This window comes from Rhipicephalus microplus, chromosome 1 (assembly GCF_043290135.1).
Source record: "Rhipicephalus microplus isolate Deutch F79 chromosome 1, USDA_Rmic, whole genome shotgun sequence".
Taxonomy (NCBI): Eukaryota; Metazoa; Arthropoda; class Arachnida; order Ixodida; family Ixodidae; genus Rhipicephalus; species Rhipicephalus microplus.
The window spans coordinates 127287830-127307538 of record NC_134700.1 but is presented as its reverse complement, the minus strand read 5'-3'; the positions used below and the strand labels follow the sequence as shown (position 1 = coordinate 127307538).

The following is a 19709-nucleotide window of genomic DNA, read 5'->3' as shown; positions in this document are numbered from 1 at the left end:
TCTCTCAAAGTCACTATAATAAAATGTTCTACTGCCGGGTTGCCACCGCTGTTTTGTCACTTCGTTTCACTTACAGGCACTCTTCGTCAGCCAGTAAAAATCACCACACAATTCGTATTTCGCTGAAAATGAACAGCCTAATGTTTTTTTTTTCTGGAATGCTTACAAATGCATTTGTTATGAGAACAGTACTTATCGAGTGAAATATTTATGTAGGTTCATAATAGAAAGCAATAAACAAAAAAAAAAACTACCAGCAGCTTCTCACTTGCAGTATGACCAATGGGTACAGCCACTCAACTTTTTTTTAATGAGCGCGCGAGTGTCGACCGTGCGGTCGACAGGTGCCGTGTAATAATTGATATGTGGTGTTTAACGTTCCAAAACCACCATATGATTATGAGAGACGCCGTAGTGTAGGGCTCCGGAAATTTCAACCACCTGTGGTTCTTCAACGTGCACCCAAATCTGAGCACACGGGCCTACAACATTTCCGCCTCCATCGGAAATGCAGCCGCCGCCACCGGGATTCGATCCCGTGACCTGCGTGTCAGCAGCCGAGTACCTTAGCCACTAGACCACCGTGGCGGGGCAGCGCCGTGTAATAAAGCATGCCGCCAAAATGAACCAGAACACGGACATGGGCCGGATGAACAGTCATGCGTAACGACCTTCTGCAAGGCTGTTCCGGGAACCGGAGACCGAAACGCCAGGAATTGGCACTTAAAGACGGTTTCAAGGTTAAAAGCATTGTATTCCAAAAACCTTCTGGTCACCTCATCAACCAGCTCCTAGTGTCGATACTGAAAGCAGGTTTTGAAGTTTTTTTTAAAGGTAAGGAAAGTCTCTCTGTCGTTTTTCCAAAAAAAAGAAATTTGCGTTCAGTGCAAGGGAATCTTTCTTGACTTTTATATAGCTCACAAAAACATTTATTCGAATATATTTTGCCAAATAAGTTAAGGAAACTCTATAAATTCACAGGGATATTTTCGAAAGCTTTTATTTTCTACCGATGCTTTCAAGGCACATCGGTGCAAAGCACATCGGTGCACGAAACCGGATGTCATCAAGGGCCCGTTATTGTGAGCAGCGAAAGGGTCTATTATGGTGGTCGTTGCTCACGCTCTCAGAAAAAAAAAAAACTAACCGCTGCGCAAGGCTTCCGTTGAGTGGGGTAATGGTTTTCTTAAATCTCGGTGTGTGATAGCTCAGACCCCTCTTGCAATTAGACCATTTATTTTCACACGCTGGTGTTTTAAACATTTGTTTAGCTAATATGCAGCGTTGTCAGCCTCCGAAACAATTAAACACACTTCATTGATTATCAGCCTTCGACGGCAATCAATATAAGTTACAAGTTTCTCTATACTAAAATTTTATCTATGCATATTTGCATAGTGCCCAACGTTTCAGTCTCTAGTGTGCTTGTGCATGCGCACACGTATGTGTGTGCGTGCAGCCAAAGTCGATGAAATTTATTGTTGAAATGGTAGTGCGTTCATTGCGACGTTTTAGCTTGAGCATCAAACAACGCTATATTGGGAGAGCTGCCGTATAAATTAATCTGCTAGTAAAGAATGACTCTTTGTGCTAAGTGGGCTGCCTTTTCTCATTTACAGGCTTGTCCTAACAATAAGACTTTACCACACGTAGAAATGTCTGAAGAAATATTTCTGTGCATAATAATCGTGAAGCCGTTTGTAACTCAAACACGCGCGTACTCGCGGAGACTGGCACAGAAGGAGCGACAATTTTCATTTCGCTGACGGCCAAGCGTGAGGTCCTTAATGTTTCCCGATATAGCTACGAGGCGCAGAACACTTCCGCGTTTCGATGGTCTTGTTTGCCTCGAAGGTACACGTGTTCTGCCGTCCACTGATCAATTGTTCCTGCTTCAAAGATTGGCCTTGAGGGATGTCAGAATGGCGTTCATCTGCCATTCGTTTGGGGCAGCGGAGGTATAAGGAGCATGGTTCGTTATGTGGGGACCAAGAACGATGAAACTGAGAGACTTCGGGAGAGAAAGTACGCATGGTCTTTACCGACCTGCTGCGTCGGCGTCCGACAGAAACAGACTCTGTCAGAATTCTATAGAACACTGCCAGTTAATTGTCCTTTTCCCCATCGGCTTTTTCTCTTTTGTCTTTGGTAGTGACCTTCGTTTTCTACTGATTCGTGCCTGTTATAGCTCTCGTCTTTCCGGGGCAACAAAAAAAAAAACTAACTTGAATCGTCATTCTATATCCAATACCTCTGCACTAAACTGACTATATTTAGCGTTTATATCTTCGTCGAGCCAAAGAATGACTGTCGGCAAACTCTAATCACCCCTGTGGTGTGAGAGTACACAATTATTTTAAAGGGACATCGTTAAAGAGAGCGTTTTGCCTAATCTCCGGTGGCGGCGTCATCGTCGTTGTTTGTGAGCGAAAAAATCATCATGCTGTACGGGATCGAAAATCGGAGAAAGATGCAAATAAAATGTAATAAAATTTTGTTGTCCGACTGCGCATCGAACCTGCGTGGTTTTCATGGCAAGCATGTGTTATATCATGCAGCCACGCGTCGGGTTAAAATTTCAGTGAAAATACCTTTCTCTTCTTGTGAGTACTGGGAAGGCAACGGTCATGCTATACAAACACCCGTGTCCTGCATATATGTTTCGCAACACAACAGGTATTATCACAGTATAGTAATGCGTTGTACAAGCGCACATTGCCATCGTCCATCAGAACATGTGACACACATAGTTGCTTCATGTTTTAAAGCCAGTCATCCACTTCAAAAGTCACACACGTTACGGCGTCTATTCTCTTAAGGCTACGTGGTGGGTGTGTAGCAAGCCTGAAAAGATTTAGCGCGCATAATGAGCCGTTGTTTAAATTGTGCTACCCATTACAGAGGATGCAGCCGCATGTGCAAGCTTTACCGACACAAGCCACTCTGAACTTTATCGATTACCTCGCAGTAATCCACAATTTCGACTTCTCGAGTCAGATATACAATAAAAAGTATGCACTAAGGGATTAATACACTAATGCACTAAGTGGTTAAAAAGTATGCCTTAAGCACACTAGTGACAGGATGTCGCTATATCGTTCCAGTCTTCAAGGAGATGCATAAAAATGTTCAATTTTTCGCTTCATATTCACTAATTGTTTTTCACTAAGTCGCTCTGTCCCGTCGCCGATCATGCTTTCGTTTTTTTTTTTCGCAATACTTCCTGAGCTATATGCATCATATGCTAGTACGCGTTCTCTAAGGAACGCCCAGCGCAAATTCAGATCGCCGTCGTATGCAGGATAATCGCGTTACGTTAGCACAAACGCAACGAATGGCATTGTTTGTTGAGCGGCGCAGTATACTCCAGTCTGATTAACGACATGTAACCCGTACTTTCAGCACCAACTGGTGATAAAATTTCTAAAAATAATCCCGTTATATTCTTAGAGAGCAGGCTTTTCCGCATAACTCTAAAGCAGTGCTGCAAAATCACCTCTGCACAAAGAAAGCCCCATTTTTTTTATTGCCCTCAACGGAACTTGTGGCACTCCGCATATTCCAACGCTCGTTTGTCCAAAAAGAGTTACTGCTACTGTTACAGCTGCAGCTATAATAACAACAAAATCGAATAAAATGTTGGTGCATTTGCGTTCTGTTGTCACCAGGAAACCGTTTAAAAACAAAACGGACTGAGCGAGATGACCGTAGAAATAATTCAGCGCTGGCATGGGCGCGTCATAAATGAGGGCGGGGCTAGGATAATTGTCCACCAGCGAGCAGAGAAAGTCTGCCCACGCTTTCCCAAAATTTCGGAGAAACATTAATCTGCGCGAACGAGGCGCGTCGGCGACTGTTCTCGCGTGCTTCTTTTAAGAGCATTCCCACAACGGTACATAAATGTGCAAAGAAGTAATGTTAATCGCGAACTCCTTTCAAACCCTTTGCACCAGCTTCTCGTGTAAGAGCTTATTCTTCCATTCTCTCGCACAGGCGCATCTGGATCGTAGTGGTTCTTTCCAGCGCAATTATAACTCTTTCGTTCATTCCGCCTTCGCCAACCGAGAGGCCACGCTGTTCGCTGGTGATACGCTCCAGGCGTGGTTGCAGCTAGGCGAGCAGCGGCCGTTGTGATGTCGTCCGTTTCGCGCGTTGAAGAAGAGAAATACCAATTCAATTACCGCGACAAGATGAGCGTGCCAGCGAGCGAATGGCGCGCGAGTGGACCCCGCCTAGCACTCCTCTTATCGTTTTCTTAGAGCAGCGCAAGCCCATTATCCAGAGGACATCCTGTTTGTGCAAATATGTGTGCGCACATATGACGTATATGACAACACTGCGCAGATGAAGTTACGCGATTCCAAATACGCTCGCACGTAGCATGCGTTATTCGGCAGTCTATGAACTACATTGCGGATGTGTTTCAGTGCGGCCGTATCGGACTCTAACCTTGCCGTTGTGTAATCAACAACAAATCAAACGTGTCTACGATAGACGCAAATGAATGAGAACGGTTCGGTTGGTGCTCTTGAAGCTTCACGAGAATATCAATTTATGTCGTCTTGCACAAAGGACATACATTCCTTTTCCGGTGCATGATCGCGGCGCCCCCCCCCCCCCCTGTAAAATGCAATGCAGGTTTTACCATATAGTTTTTTACAATATTTACTAGAGAGAACTCTGGCGATGTGAGTATTCAATTACCACGTGAGCATTAAACCAGTAGTGATAGGTAGTACACGGATTTTCCTAATCAGTCATGGCATTGAGTGCTGTTCTTTTCCGGCGTTTGCTTAGGATAAACGTGGTCATGAGTGGTCATGTTCTGTTCAAGCCGGGCTCCAGGGCATACAAGGATAAGTTAGCGTGAAATTTTAGCACTGCTACAGGTTTGCCTGCATCATTGTCTGGTGTGACTGTGGGAAGTAACGAAAGTGACTCGGAAACTTTTGGCAGTGAACTTTCAGTTTCAATTGATCAATCAAAGGATCATTCTTTGTTTCAAGTTCTCATTCGTACATGAAAATAGTGGAGAATGGTTAGACCCATAGCTTCTCGCAAGTAGGGGTCTAAATAAGTATGCACTTAAAGGAACTTCTTTTTCAAACAACGCAGATATATAAAGAATGCTTCAATGATTACAAGAAAAAGAAATTATAGAGGAAGACGTAAACAAGAAAAAGTTTAATATATACGCATTGCAGTAGAGTGCAACATGCTATGTGAAAGGTAAAGACTGGATGTATGATATACACGAAATATAAGTACATGAAGGTATGTAAACTATGTCAGTTATACTATATAAACTATATGAAGCAGTGTTTGTAGCTAAAGTACGTGGAAGTGTGCCTTTTCATAGTTCCGAAGAAAGCATTTTCTCAGGCACACAGGAGAAACGTTTGCTTTCTTTTATATATTACAGCGTATCACTGTAGGTATTGATATTTGAAAACTGTAGTAATCGTTTTCGATAAGCATTGTTCGTAAGTGGAAGATTGAGACTGTGTTATGCGGCAAGTCTGGTAAAGCGCAAAAATGATGAAAATATTGATATTGTGAGACGACGTCAGGTACGAAGGAGCGACCGTTTTATTGTCAACCCAGACGCGCGAGCCAGCAGAGCCCAAAAGGCATCACATTGAATTCGAAGAGACCATCAGGAGTAGCAAACGCTGTCTTCTCTTTATCAGACTCATGCATCGGGATCTGCCAATACCCAGATCGTAGGTCGAGACTTGAGAAATATTCTGCACCCTGTAAGGTGTCAAGTGCATCGTCAATTCGAGGCATAGGATATACATCCTTGCGCGTAATTTTGTTTAGTGCCCTGTAATCAACGCAAAATCGCACTGATCCGTCCCTTTTCTTAACTAGGACAACAGGAGAAGACCAAGGGCTTGTGGAAGGTCTGATAACGTTGCGTGCGAGCATGTCATTGACTTGTTCCTCGATGACCTTGCGTTCTGAAGACGACACGCGGTAAGGGCGACGGCGGATAATACGAGAACCGTCTGTGGCGATGTGATGAGAGGTCACCGTAGTTTGACCTAAGCCATCCGAACAAACGTCAAAACAAGTCTTGTGTTTTGTTAAAAGGGCCATTAAGTCATTAGTTTGCGTTGGAGTGAGATATGGACTCAAAGTGGCTTTAAGCGCATTAGATGAGCCTCCTGGTGGCGTACACTTAGCGACTGACGGCGGAGACGATACAGTGACGACACATACCGGTGCTATGTCGATAAGGCTGGCAACAGTGGACCCCTCTGGCAGTAGTTGTGGCTCTGTTGTCGTGTTGTAGGCGGTGAGACTGGCATGACCACGCGAAAACCGCACTAGACAACATGCGATGGCGATTCCTCGGAAAATGCAGCGCTGATCGGGGACAACCACTGCGTCACCGTCAATGGTATCGCTGGATCTAATGGTGAGGATACGTTCTTGGGCCGGGGGCAGTACAAAGTCTGCAGCTGCAACAAGGTGAGGCGACGAAAAATCGTAAGCACTAGAATTTTCAGTGTCCGTAATGCGAATAACGGGCGGACCACACGAAATGACAGCGGAAGCGGCTGACAGGAAGTCCCAGCCCAATATAATCGGATGAGCACATGAAGAAAGCACAGCCAATTGTATATGGTGACGAATTCCGTCGATCAGAACACGAACAGTGCATTGTCCAATAGGGTAAATTCTATTTTCATTAGCACCACATAACACCGGACCAACATATGGAGTTTGCACTTTTCGTAGACGATGACATAGTTCGCGATCAATGACCGAAATGGCTGCTCCAGTGTCCACGAGTGCGTCAACCGAAATGCCTTCTACACAAACAGTTAGTAAATTTGCAGGGCGCGCAGGAGGAATTGGGACAATTCGACGACAGGCAGTTTCTCCTCCAAAAACTGCAGCTGCTAGTTTTCCGAGTGGCTGTCGAGGGGCATCAGGGCAGAACGTAAAGGCGAAGTAGTACGGCGGAAGGGCGATGGTGAACGACGGCGGGGTGAGCGGGAAGAACGAGGTTCACCGTGGGACAAAGGAGGCGAAGGCGAACGTCGTGACGAGGGAATGTAGGTTCCTGGAACGTAGGGGTCAGACCGCGCAGCCCGGTCACTCTCGTACGAAGAATAACCTCGTCGTTCATCTTGCTGGCGCCGACGGCAAAAGCGGGAGATATGTCCTCTTATGCCACAGTAGTAACAGACGGGGCGCGTAGGGCGCCAGGCAGGGAAGTGTGGTTGTGGTGGTGCCTTGGCTGCCATCGCAGCCAAATGGTCGTATACGACGTCCGTAGTTACAGGTGGAGTAGGTGGAGGAGGCCGTGACACGACTTCGGCATACGTAGGCACATGTAAGGGCACAGGCGGCGGGGCACGTGCGACGCTCGTCATCGACGCCAATTCGTCCTTTATAATTTCCCGCAGGTTAGGAGGGGGTGAGCGGGCAGGTGAAGTCGGTGCGCTGGCAGGAACAAGGCTGTGAAGTTCCTCTCTCACTATGGTGCGAATTAGAGCTCGCAGCTCATGCTCGCCAGTAAGACGAGTGTCATAGGAGGCGTGTGGAAGGCGCATTGAGTAAAGTGCGTCCAGGCGCTGGCAGGTGGTAATAATGTCCTGAACTGTTGTCGGGCTCTGCATGACAAGAGCATTAAAGGCGACGGAGTTGATGCCTTTCATTACTTGCCGAATACGATCGGCCTCCGGCATGTCCTTTTGGGCGCGGCGGCAGAGGGCCAGAACGTCTTCAATGTACGATGTGTACGATTCGTCAGGCCCCTGGATGCGGGTAGCGAGCTTCTGTTTAGCTACCTCAGAGCGTCCTGTAGAAGTGCCGAATATTTGACGCAGCTGCACCGTGAATGCTGACCAATCAGGAAAGTCGCGTTCGTGGTTATGATACCACGTCTTAGCAACCTCCTTCAGATAAAAGGGTACATAGCGCAGCTTATGTGCCTCATCCCAGTAATTGCAAGCACTGGTACGGTCGTAACTGTCCAGCCATTCTTCTACGTCCTCACCGCGAAGGCCAGAAAACACTGGAGGGTCTCGTTGCGAGGTACTCACGGTGCGGTGAGGCCCAGCAGGCTGAGCGGGTGGTGCGAAGAAGGCGGTAGGGGGTGGGTCGTTTTGCGCCATCACTGTTGGCAAGCACAGCCGTCGACCTGATCGGAGCTCCAGGGGTGACCGGTAGTGCACGAGGACTTGGGAATCACAGCACGCTCCACCACTTGTGAGACGACGTCAGGTACGAAGGAGCGACCGTTTTATTGTCAACCCAGACGCGCGAGCCAGCAACCGAACAAGCAGCGAGCCGCTACGATGATGATGATCACGGTGCTTTGTATGCGCAGGTGAAAGTGAAAATGATAAGCAACACAATCAGCGCTCACAATATATGAAAGTGCAAGGTGTAGTGAATGACGTCATGAACGCAAGTGTCATTTTTGCTGTCGTAAATGATCGAAAGGTAATATTTCCATTTTATGATGTGATTTTACCATTCTTTGCCAGATCACTTGCTCAGTCAATCATTCTTCTTTCACTTTTGATTTCAAGGCTCATTAGTCACGTCGTTCTGCTCTTGAGTGATGAAGTTGTGTGTCTGGTATCTCTTAACAAATTACAGATGAATTACAGAGCACCACAGAGTATCTTAGTGACAAGATCATCCAGCTCACGGGTCAGTAAGCTGACTTGGAAAACAGATTGTGCCGCATTAATTTCACGCTACAGGCATGTAATAATCGCGGAAACTCCAAATGATGACAGTGGGACGAAGGTCAACTCCACTTGGAAAAACTTCACGGAAACAGTCCGCATGGATTGCCCACAAATCGAAAAATGTCATTGAGTTGGCAGACGAGACGAGGAATAAATGAGGAAGGACAGGGAGGTTAGCCAGTTCTGAGTTGGCAGAGCTCTTCCAGGTGGCACCGGCATCATTATATATATAAATCGAATCTTCTGCATTTCTGAAAGCTTCAATCCTTAAATATGCATGTCAGCTATAAGGGTCTGGTCAACGCTTATCAGATGACTTTTCAGACAGCCTACCGACTGTCAGAAGAAAGCTATTGGAGGCAACCATACTGTACCGCAAAAGTTGCTCCTCTTTGCACAGACTATACGACCACGTGTTTATTGATGATGTGTGCTACAAGTGCGATCCAGACGCTAACCCGATTGCGAAGTCTCTTAATCGAGGCAATGGGGTGCCTTATCCAGCTACTGCTGGTAACCTGCGATGACATCCCTGTCATTTTTCTAAAAACCTTCAACATCAATACTAGCACTCTTTAATGAATTTTTCAGTTTATTTTGATTATGTTTCTTTTACTTCCATTTTACCATTGAAGTCACAAAAATGTGGTTATAAAAACTGATAGAGACGAAGGTAGACGTGCAGGGGTTGCACAATGACATTAAGTTCTCTGTACATAAACTTCTGTTGCAAACTGAGCGCGTTTGCTGCAAAGTTCATTGTGGGCCATTGACGTTTTTTATTTGTGTTACCTATGGTCCATCTAAGCAGACCATGGTCCATCTAAGCACTCTCAATTTCTTTTGTTTTCAATCAAGGAACAAGAACATTAACTGGATTCCTGAAAGATAAGTAATCTGGGAAAAATAAACAACGTGTTCATCACCGAAGAAATAAACGTGAACTAGTCGCCATTTTACCATCATTTTACAAAATCCCTTTCAATCTCGAGTGTTGATCTATTATAGATGTCTGAAAAATCCTTCCTTTTTGAAGTTTGGAAAAAAGCAGGCCTTATTGAAATATAAGTCAATGTCGTTTATATATATTCATGCAAAATACTTGAACACATAATATACAGAACACGTGATTAAATTTGCGGTGTCAAATCACATTTTATGTCATGATCAACATGAATTTCATTGTGATTACAGTGCCCTAACCTACCTCCGTAAACATATTCATGATATAATCACAAATTGTATAGTAGGTGCACAAATTCACGTGATCTTCACCGATTTTGAGAAATTGGCACTTGATAGTGTGCCAGACTCCAATATAACAAAAAATCTCACTGCCATTCTTGACCACCTATCATATAGTACAGGATCTCTCCTTTTCTGTCGAATCAATCTCAGTGTGTACAGTTTCAGTCCTTTCAGCTATCTGCTTCAGAGTAACGTCCGGCGTGTATCACGGCTCAATATTAGGCCCACTTCAATTTCTCAATTGTATTAAATTCTTACATTTTATGTTCCTGTCAAATTCCGCATGTACGCTAATGAGTGTGTGTTGTACCACTCAATTGAAACGCCAAATAATCACTCCATCCTTCATGATTTGCTTTCAACACTTCATGCGTCGTATGACACTTGACAGATGCATATGAACTTCCTTTTCTTTTTCAAATATTTCGTGAACTCACCTCCGAGAATAGACCATGAATCAAATGGTTCATTCAGACGGGGAATTTAGTGCACCTGCTGAAGGAACAGGTTGAAGAATTATTAGTTTAGCCAATAATCCTTAACACTATAACCTATTTATAATAAAAAAATTGAAAGAAAAACATCTAAAATAAATATATATATACATGTGCGATGAAGAAAATAAATGTTCAAAAAAGAAACTGAATTCAGTTTTACTCATTGTTCAAACACTTTAGCTTCTCGTAGCAAAATAAATACAGCGCCGATAATGATTGTGTGGCTAAAACTAAGTGTGGTAGTAATAAACAAAAAAAATTACACGAAGTGTCAAATTTAAGCCCATTATTCAAAGAGGTTCTTTCAGTAGTCTTTTACGCTGAGTTTCAAAACTTTGGAACGTGTGAAAAAAGCAATTCAGAGATTTACTATCATAGTTTTGAAGAAAAATGGTGATGATTTAACCCAACCAGATGTAATAAGCTCCATAAAATAGCCTTCATGTCGTTAAGTAATCGCTCAATTTCTTTTTCTGTACTTATTCAAGTATTGGTTCACCTCTAGAAGATACATGTGAATACGAATGTTTAGACTAATTTTTCACGAAGGAACTGTTTTGCTAACATCCTATTGAGGTCATATGTAGCCATTTCCTCAGACGACTAGGGTACCTACAACGCACTCTACATTTCGCTCGAACTAACAGAAGACTCCTGACTTACAAAACCCTCGTTCATTCACTACTCGACTACGGCTCCATCATATGCAGTCCCCACAAAATATCTCACATGAAAAAAATTCAAGCCCTGTAGAAGGAAGCAGAACGCGTTGTCGTCGCTACGACAGGTATTTTTCACCTAGTTCTCATCTTGATACCTTTCAGCTCACCCCTCTTTTTTTTTCGTCGTCACACTCAATCTTTAAACTTTTTGCACCCATCTTCACTGTTCATGATTTCTTTCACTAAACAACTACATCACACCCTATAAAGTAACATCCACCAGATTATCTCAACAAGTCTCCCAATTATATCTCCGGGAAAATGCATATAAATACAAATTTCGCTTCGCACTATTGAAATACAGAATACTTCTTCCGGCTGTTGTACATTGAAATAAATTATTAAACAAAGGAAGCGAGCTTCGAAAATTTAATTTGCTCATTGGTCTTGAGGACCCTAAAATGTTAAGGTTGTGAAGTCAAACTGAGCTACTGAGCATTTTGCTGAACTTTGTCTTGTCACAAAGCGGTTATGGGCCCCGCGAAGCCAAAGGGAGTCGAAATAACGAAAATAAGACGAATCCATGTACTACCCCTCATTATCATGCTGGCTGAAGTGTCATGCGTTGCATCTCCCATGGACACACAAAGCCAAAGTTTGTTCTAGTGTGTCATCAGGAAACTTCGTGGCCTATACGTACGTCATTCAAGAAAAAAAAGTGTTCGAAATAACCAAGCATTTAGTGCACTCGACATTATGATGCGAACGAAGTGGCATCATATGGCTTGCATCTGTTTTACACGCTGTAGTATTAATTTTAACTAGTATCAGTACAAAATCGTAAAAAGAATGCGGGTACGCATATTTACGCAGTAGATGAGAAATCTAGACATTTGAAGATGTCTCGAGGTACCTGCAATGTGTGATGTAACATTATGTAAGGACTCGCTCACCAGCAGGCATAATACTGCATAGGGCAAAATCGAAAAAAAACAAAGATATAAAAAACGCAGTATATAAAGCGCAGTTAAAAAAAAACTTATGGTGCAAAGTATGCGCGTTTCAATCTGTAAGTTTAGTCGCACTGTTATGAACTGCCCAAGAACTGGTAAAATTGAGAAGTGATCACAGAACCGATGTCTACTTCGTTTCATTTAGTTTTGTTACTTTAAGTCTAGAGTGCTTGTTTTCGTTACAACTTACATCGCAGTTGACGTGTTTTTATGATGTTCCTATACTCTTTCCGCCGCATATCCTAATTTAAGCGTTTTAGATCATCACTGAATCACATTATGTGCGGAACCTTGTTTGGGTTTGGGGCTCGCCTCTTCCTAATTCCAAGTATTTTTTTTGCGGCCTTTTTGCTTGAAGCTTATTTATTCCATCTTCCCGCGACTGCTACGTAAATGAAAATTAGGACATGCAATATACACGTCATTCTCTAACAGTTTTTGCCGAATAACTTGTTGGCACATTGTGGTACATATTCTTCTATTCGCGAGAAAGCATGCCTTCGACATCAGTTGCGAGATTCTTGTTAACCCGCGCGTTCTTGAACGAAAAACAAAAGTTGAATTTTAATCACTGAATGTGACGGCTGTTCTTATAACCGAGGGCAGCCGCCTAGATCAATCGGAAACGAACAGTAACTAGCGTCATTTGGAGTAAAATTCAAGGGAAGGACTACATGCACGACAGAGGTACCTATTTACTTAATGGCATGGGCAACTATTTCGCAAATTATTCTTTGGCATAATATGTACTCCTGCAATGCATGCCTGTCTTTTTTTCCCTCGTACTCCTTCCTACATGTCATTATCTGAAATCGTTTTCGGACCCTTCCCCTATTTTTAGACCAATAGGATAGTTATGCGAGTGCTTTGAAGTGAGTGAGCAGGATAATGCGGGCCAAACAACCAGATTACTTTAGTGTTCCAATTGGTGCACAAGTTTCCGAACGGCACAGAATATACAACACCCGAACGTCAACGCTGAGTAAGCCTGAATGCGAGGTCAATACGCAGAGACCATATAGTGTAAATATTTGGACGAAAGCCTTAGATGATCCTATAAAACACGAAAATTGACAATTGGCGTCATCCCGTGCGCTGGCTGTGTCAACATGAGTGATGCGCATCACGTGGTGATTTCGCCGTTTGACATCACGAAGAGGTGACAGATCGCAGATATTTGCGGCATCCACATGCCGTCATATTACGCGACTTTACAAAGGGACGTCATTACACGACATTGTCACTTAGTCAAAAATGCGCCGATCTCGGAGTCGGTGTGAAACCAGGCTTGGTGCAGGAACTTTGCAATGCCTCAAATCGCGAAGGTCATGAAAGGTGACTTGAAAAGCAGAAAGGCTTCTGTAGGCGGCGTCTGGCGAGAATTTATCGAGGAGAAAAAAAAGCTCGTCTTCACGTTTGGGTAAGCTTAGCCGAGGTGATGAATTAGACTGAGGGTTTCGTAAAATAGCGTGAGCTTTAACAGATGGAGTTCACAGGAAATATTTGCATGTATGTTTCAAAAATTAAGCAAGGTAAACGTTTTGGGTTTTTGACAAGTATGTTTCTCTAAGCAATGTTCAAATCCTCTGCACTAAAGGAAAACGTAAATTATCGACATATTTATTTTTGTGAGTTCATTCTATGCCTCTTAATGAAATGTTTTTTACTAATTGTTAGCTAAAACGAGCATTCTTCTCACCATCCTGGTGTCTTGAACGACACGTTGGTCATAACGTCGAAGTTCGAGTGTCATTCTGCCAGACTAACATGGCCTTCCACTCCTGCATGCCGATGATATATTCGCAATAGAATATTACCCCTGTCTTGATCACGTACAACCCTGGCCATGCATCATCCAAGACTTACATGTTTCGAAAAAAATCCATTTTATTAGAGAATAAATTAGAAAAACCTGGCCGATCACTCTGCCTTAGAAATAAGTATGACAACAAAGGAAATACTGCCTGCGCGGAAATAGTGCCTGTTGTGTAGTTATATATGATTGCTCGTACAACGTTTATTCATGCTTTCCAGCTATAGCATTGTTTGACATCGGTTAACCAACGTTCACACCCAGTGGCACATTTCCATCTCGACTATTGACACCCATGAATAGGGTATAACCATTATGACAGCTGGAACTCTTACATATACTGACACACAGCGTATTGTGAATCCCGTGCAAAGTACCATCAACAAGCACACAATATGCCACGGTATTTGATAGAAAACTCAACAAGTGGTCACAAATTAAGGAGATGAACGGCCCAATGTGAACGGCTCAAAGTGATAGGGTAACCTGCACCTGCGCTCATGCAAACACTAAACACAGAGCTCGAGCACGTGAGGCAAGGGTTTGTAGCTTTAGGGATTCGGTACTCGGAATGGTACTGGAAAGGGCACTCAAACTGCACTCGTAGTTGACTGTATATTTTTGCAGTTGGCGAAGCATCAAACGGTTTCGACTTTGTATATAACCGCACTAAAATTCTTTGGTTTTCGCATCAAAGCCGTCTTCTGAAACGAGTCACAAATTGACGTTAATGCACATTATTGAATCCGCCACGGGGAAACGTTGGCGGGAAACGCCATGATGCGCAAAACGCCCGAAACAGCAAGCGCAAGGCCGGGCTGATTGTGTTCACGCAGTACAAAAAGAACGAGGTGTTCAACCAGGGCAACGGCGGTGTCAGGCTCTTCTCTATCACAACAATCACAATTAGTTATGCGCATCAAAGCTACTGTTTAGTTATAATGCCTTATCTCTCCCCCTCAGCCTGAGTGCCTTAGAGAGACCGTTTTTCGATGTCGTTATATGCAAGAACTGAAGTTTTCGCGTTTACCCTATAGCTGGAGCGAAGACCTCTCTCGGACGTGACGCGGCAACTCGAGAAGACGAAATAAAGGAGTGAACTCACACTGTGTGAACTTAGAGGCTCATGGCGCTGCTGCTTCAAAAGTAAACTCTGTTTATGGCGCAGCGACGAAGATGGTGCGGGAGGGGGCCTATCACTGCGAGATTAAAACTAGATTTTATCCTGGTGGTTGAAAAAAAAGAGAGATAACTAAAGAGGACGAAACAAGATTAAAAATGGAAGGCTTCATGCGAGCGATGCGAATGGTTCACAAACACTGCAGTAAATATAATTTTCTAAATCCGCGGTCACCCAGCAAAGAAAAAAGGGCGAAAATCGGGAAAGCTTAACAATAAGAAAAAACAATGACACCCCGGCTTCCCGTTCCGCCCTTTACCAACTTCGTTCATCCTCTCAGCAGAAGCTCGGAAGACAGACGAAGCTGACTGAGCGTTTTACGACGAGAGAAGAGGCCTGACCTGCGCTGGGAGATGGTTGAGCACTCAGGCGCCCCAACTCTTTTTCATCGTTCATTTTACACTCTCAGTTTTCGCTACTGCGCAAGCGAGAGCCGCAGGGCTGACTCGTAAAGAAAATTACGCACCTTAGCACGACTTCCTCCTTTTCCTCTTTCGTACATTGTTTTTCTTTGATGTAACTTGTCCTTTCGTTTCGCTATCTTCTTGTCTCTCTTCTTCCCAATCTCTGCCATTTCACGGGGCTGGACGGGCTCCTCGACTGAACGCTTCTTCAGTGTAGCATTCAGTGCCTGATACGCGACGTCCCAAGTATGTATTTTTTTCTTCCTGTCTCACCTCTCTTCGTCGAGTCGGCGCTCCATTTCGGAATTCGTTTGCAGAAGCGTGAGGCCCTCCACCATAGTTTGCCTCTCTCTTTATTTTCTTCTTGCCCGTCCTGCACTCTAACTTCGCGGTGCACCCGGTCAACATCATCACACTCAGGCCACAGCCGCTCCCGTTTTGACTCGAGCGTTGAGCCTGCGTGACTAGGGCTCTCTCTTCATCTCAACTAGCTTCTACGTGGCCGCTTTTGGATTAAATTAATTTGGTCGTGGTCGCCGAGTAGAAACCATGCCGCTACTTTAATTGAAAAGGTCCCGCCGGGAAAGGTGATGTGTTTCCGCATGCTGGACATCTAGTCTCAAGCGTAGATCTTCTTCTAAACTTTAAAATTCAGTAAGCTTTCTCATATGTTTCTTTTCTTTTCTCTTTCCAATACCACCATTGTCTTGACGGAGTGTCTAGGGGAGAGGTTTGCATAAACCTTAATTTACTAACTGAAGCTTCCAAGGCAGGAACAGAAAAAAAGTGACATGTACTTTGCGGGCGAGATATTGTCCCGAGTGCGGGAATGTAGCGCAACCGAGACGTTAAAAGAGCGGGCAATCACTGAATGTTTTTGCTCTAATGAGTTACCTTACAGTGAGTAACGCACCTTAGCGAACGTTGGCTAGGCTGGTCCAGCACTGGCTTTGCAAGCGCACCGAATATTGCATGCGGGCTTTGTTTGCACACACCATTGTTTGCGAGGCCTCAATTGGCCAAACTCATATCGTGAAGCGGTAGACGAGATCGAATTTGCCGGGCGCGATTGATACTGCCCTGCTGGAAAATCCTGGAGCTTGACGGGCGCTTTCAGTAGATTCGTTGATGTAAAAAGTTTCTTGGCAGATTTTCCAATAGTTCGAGCACTGAAGCCTGCACAAAGGGAAACCACGGCTTGCGAAAATAGTTTTATGAATGCAGTATATGAGGTGTGTATACGCCCTTGTGTAAACTCTGTAGCCTATTCATTAAACTGAGTGATGGGTGATAGGATTAGCTACGTCTTGACAGCCTTTGAAAGCGAGCAGACATTACACAAAATATGAAGCAGTTACCTGCATTTCTCGCCTCACTCACTGTACACTTCGCGATGAAACATATCCGTAATGGTGGCAATTCTGTCGTGTTTCCTTTCTCAGAGTAATGCTTGACAATGTAGTCTGGACGATCTTTGACACGCGTTTCCAAATACATTTCAAACACAGCCGAGTACATTTGCGACTTGGCTTCAATTCTTGCACCACACTGGAGATCAGCACTTACGCAGGAATGCAGCGGCACTCCGTCGCTCAAATAAATTTGTGCAATAATCATTTATCAGCCATCAAAACTTATAATCGCGTCCTTTCAGAGTGTGCGATAAAAGACTTTCGTTCAAGATCTCTTCGACTTAAATGAGTGGAGAGGAGCGCCGTTTTCATAAAGTTGCGATCGCTCATTAAAAAATAAATTTAAAGTGTAGGGGGCTTATGGCTATTGAGAATGAGAAAGTTTTCGCTTAGTTTTTCGAGTTTTATTCTTTATTTCGGGCCTTTTGTTTTGACTTTTTTTCCTCCGTTCTTATTGAACGAAGCAAGCTCATCTCAACTGTGGATATGTACATGAATTAATATTGCAAATAAGAAAAACGTGAATATGCCTTCACGTTTCCTCATTTTTTATCACATATTGTAGAGAGGACGTCATCTATAAAGCAATATTTATGTTCTAACTGAAGTTGTGGACACATTGATATGACTTAGCTGCTGCAGCTGCTTTTTTCAATCTGCACCAGCTGCATTTCTAGCTGTGCTAGGAAAACGCATTAAAAAGTGTTCAGGGGTCATGAATTTGTCGTTGCTTCATGGTATATCTTTTTTTCCTATGAAGTGGATGCCAATCTCAGAAAGATTGTTATGATTGTGCATATTTGCTATACATTTATTTCCTCCTTAACTACGTATCTGTTCGTGTTCACCACTTCAATTTGCATCTATCTGCTCGCAGTTCTTGGTTGCAATAGCTATATTAAAAGGTTAATAGAGAAGGGGCGCATGGCTCTTCTACTAAACTATGTTGAAGACCCAGATCCTCTGCTTATCAGCAGTACCTATCTGATCACACTTTTGCTAACGTTAAGCACCTCATGTGGGCCATCACTTTTCCCCTCGACAATAGGAAGACCTTAAGCATCTTTATAAACGCCAAACATATTTGCATATAATAAAACCCCCAGTGCATTTTTTTCATCTGATGCCGATGTGGTACATGCAATAAAATATTTATGACGTTTCCTTCTTTGTTCACTGCCTTAACACGTACGTAGTTCAAGGCCAGGTTCGCAGGCTCGGGTACTTGCTGCATACTACTTTCTTCAGTTTGTACGAAATTTCCAATATTTTCTACCCTCTCCGCCTTTGGCGTTTTTGCATGCGGTCATGATGACATGGGAGTTTTCCCAGCGCCTGAAATTGCATTTTGCGCTTGGTTAACTGAACGAACAAAAACAGAGTTGCGGATGCCTAGCTGCTACTCGGGGGAAAAGTGTTTCCTGCGGCTTCATTTCGCCGGCGTTGTTTTGCTGAACCCAAATTTTAACTGTAATTGGAAATTCACAAGGCTATAGAAATCGTTCCGCATTCATGACGCTCTGTACTCGTCAACATTAGAGATAAGATATCTGACAAACTGCTTGTGTTATTCATAAAAATTAAGTACGTGTTGTAACTGACATTCGTAACTGTTCCAACGTCGTCATCGAACGCAAGAAAGAAAAATAACTTTAGGCGGGGAACTCGTCCTCGCCTAAACGACCGCCAGTAGCCCTTGGGTCCTGGTGACGTTTTGGTCCAGCTGGACGGCCCAGAGATTCTCTTCCGGATTCGATATTGGCAGTACGACCCCCCACTGCTCAGCATTGCTTATTTTGCGACCCTCTAGGGACACCTGAGGGTAAGCGCACAGAATGGGTCTCAGAATTGTCCTTCCCCTTGATAGTTGACATTTGCCATCGTATTGTGTGGGTGATAACGTCTGTAGTCTCCTGGAATAAGACAGGTGTTGGTTTGAAGTAGGGGCCAGACCACCGTCTTCTGCCTATTGAGCCTGTAATTGATGCAATTTTATTCGCCCTTACAGAGGAATAATAGAGATTGCGTAGCGCGAATCGAGTGTGAAAGTGGTTACAAGTTACGCTTGAATGCTAAAAACGTTGAGTTTGAGTACACCCGTGCAGTACTCCTTTACACTATCCCCATTTACACTATCTTTGCCTTTGAAGAAAAGCCATGTAATACACGTTAGGAGAGTATCAATTTTGCAACAGCTAATTAGACTTCGCCATTTAGTATTATATGAATGCCAAGTCTACAATGCATGCCTTCATATCAGCCACTGTGATCTTCACAGGTTCTTGCTATAAGTATATATCTTTTACTGAATCATTCTCACATTTATTCATGTAACACAAAATATTGTAGCTGTTTTCAGACACACGTTGGTAGAAGAAATTAGACAGCGCAAACCAACTACGCCTGGAAACAACCCGGCAGTTCGCCCAACAAGTTTTAATAAAGAGGGGCTAATATTGGCTACTTTTATGGCCTTCGCCTCAAGATCGCTACTTTCAGGCTATATTTCACAATTTTTTGTCTATATTTTGTCTTTTGGTGCGGAAAGCATGGTGAACGGGTGTATTACTTTCACTCGACCCCTATACAGAAGGCCCAGAGACGCCCAAGACCAGCAATCACCACCAGTCGCAACGGCAGCAGCAGTCACACCCCCAAGTGGGCTCTAAGTCGGGCAGCTGCAAAGGATCCCACAGCAACGGCAAGGCGGACGACTACTGGATCACCCGCGAGACGACCACGTAGCGGGAAAGCCCGGAGTCA

General features: G+C 43.9%; 1 protein-coding gene across 1 annotated transcript in view; it reads left to right on the top strand.

The window, feature by feature from the left end:
• Positions 1 to 19691, top strand: part of LOC119177880 (neural cell adhesion molecule 1-like) — a 272880-nt gene extending 253189 nt beyond the window's left edge. The window contains exon 10 of the mRNA XM_075887327.1: positions 19537 to 19691. Coding sequence (XP_075743442.1) covers positions 19537 to 19691 — 155 coding nt within the window. The remainder of the gene's footprint in view (positions 1 to 19536) is intronic.
• Positions 19692 to 19709: the final 18 nt, after the last annotated feature.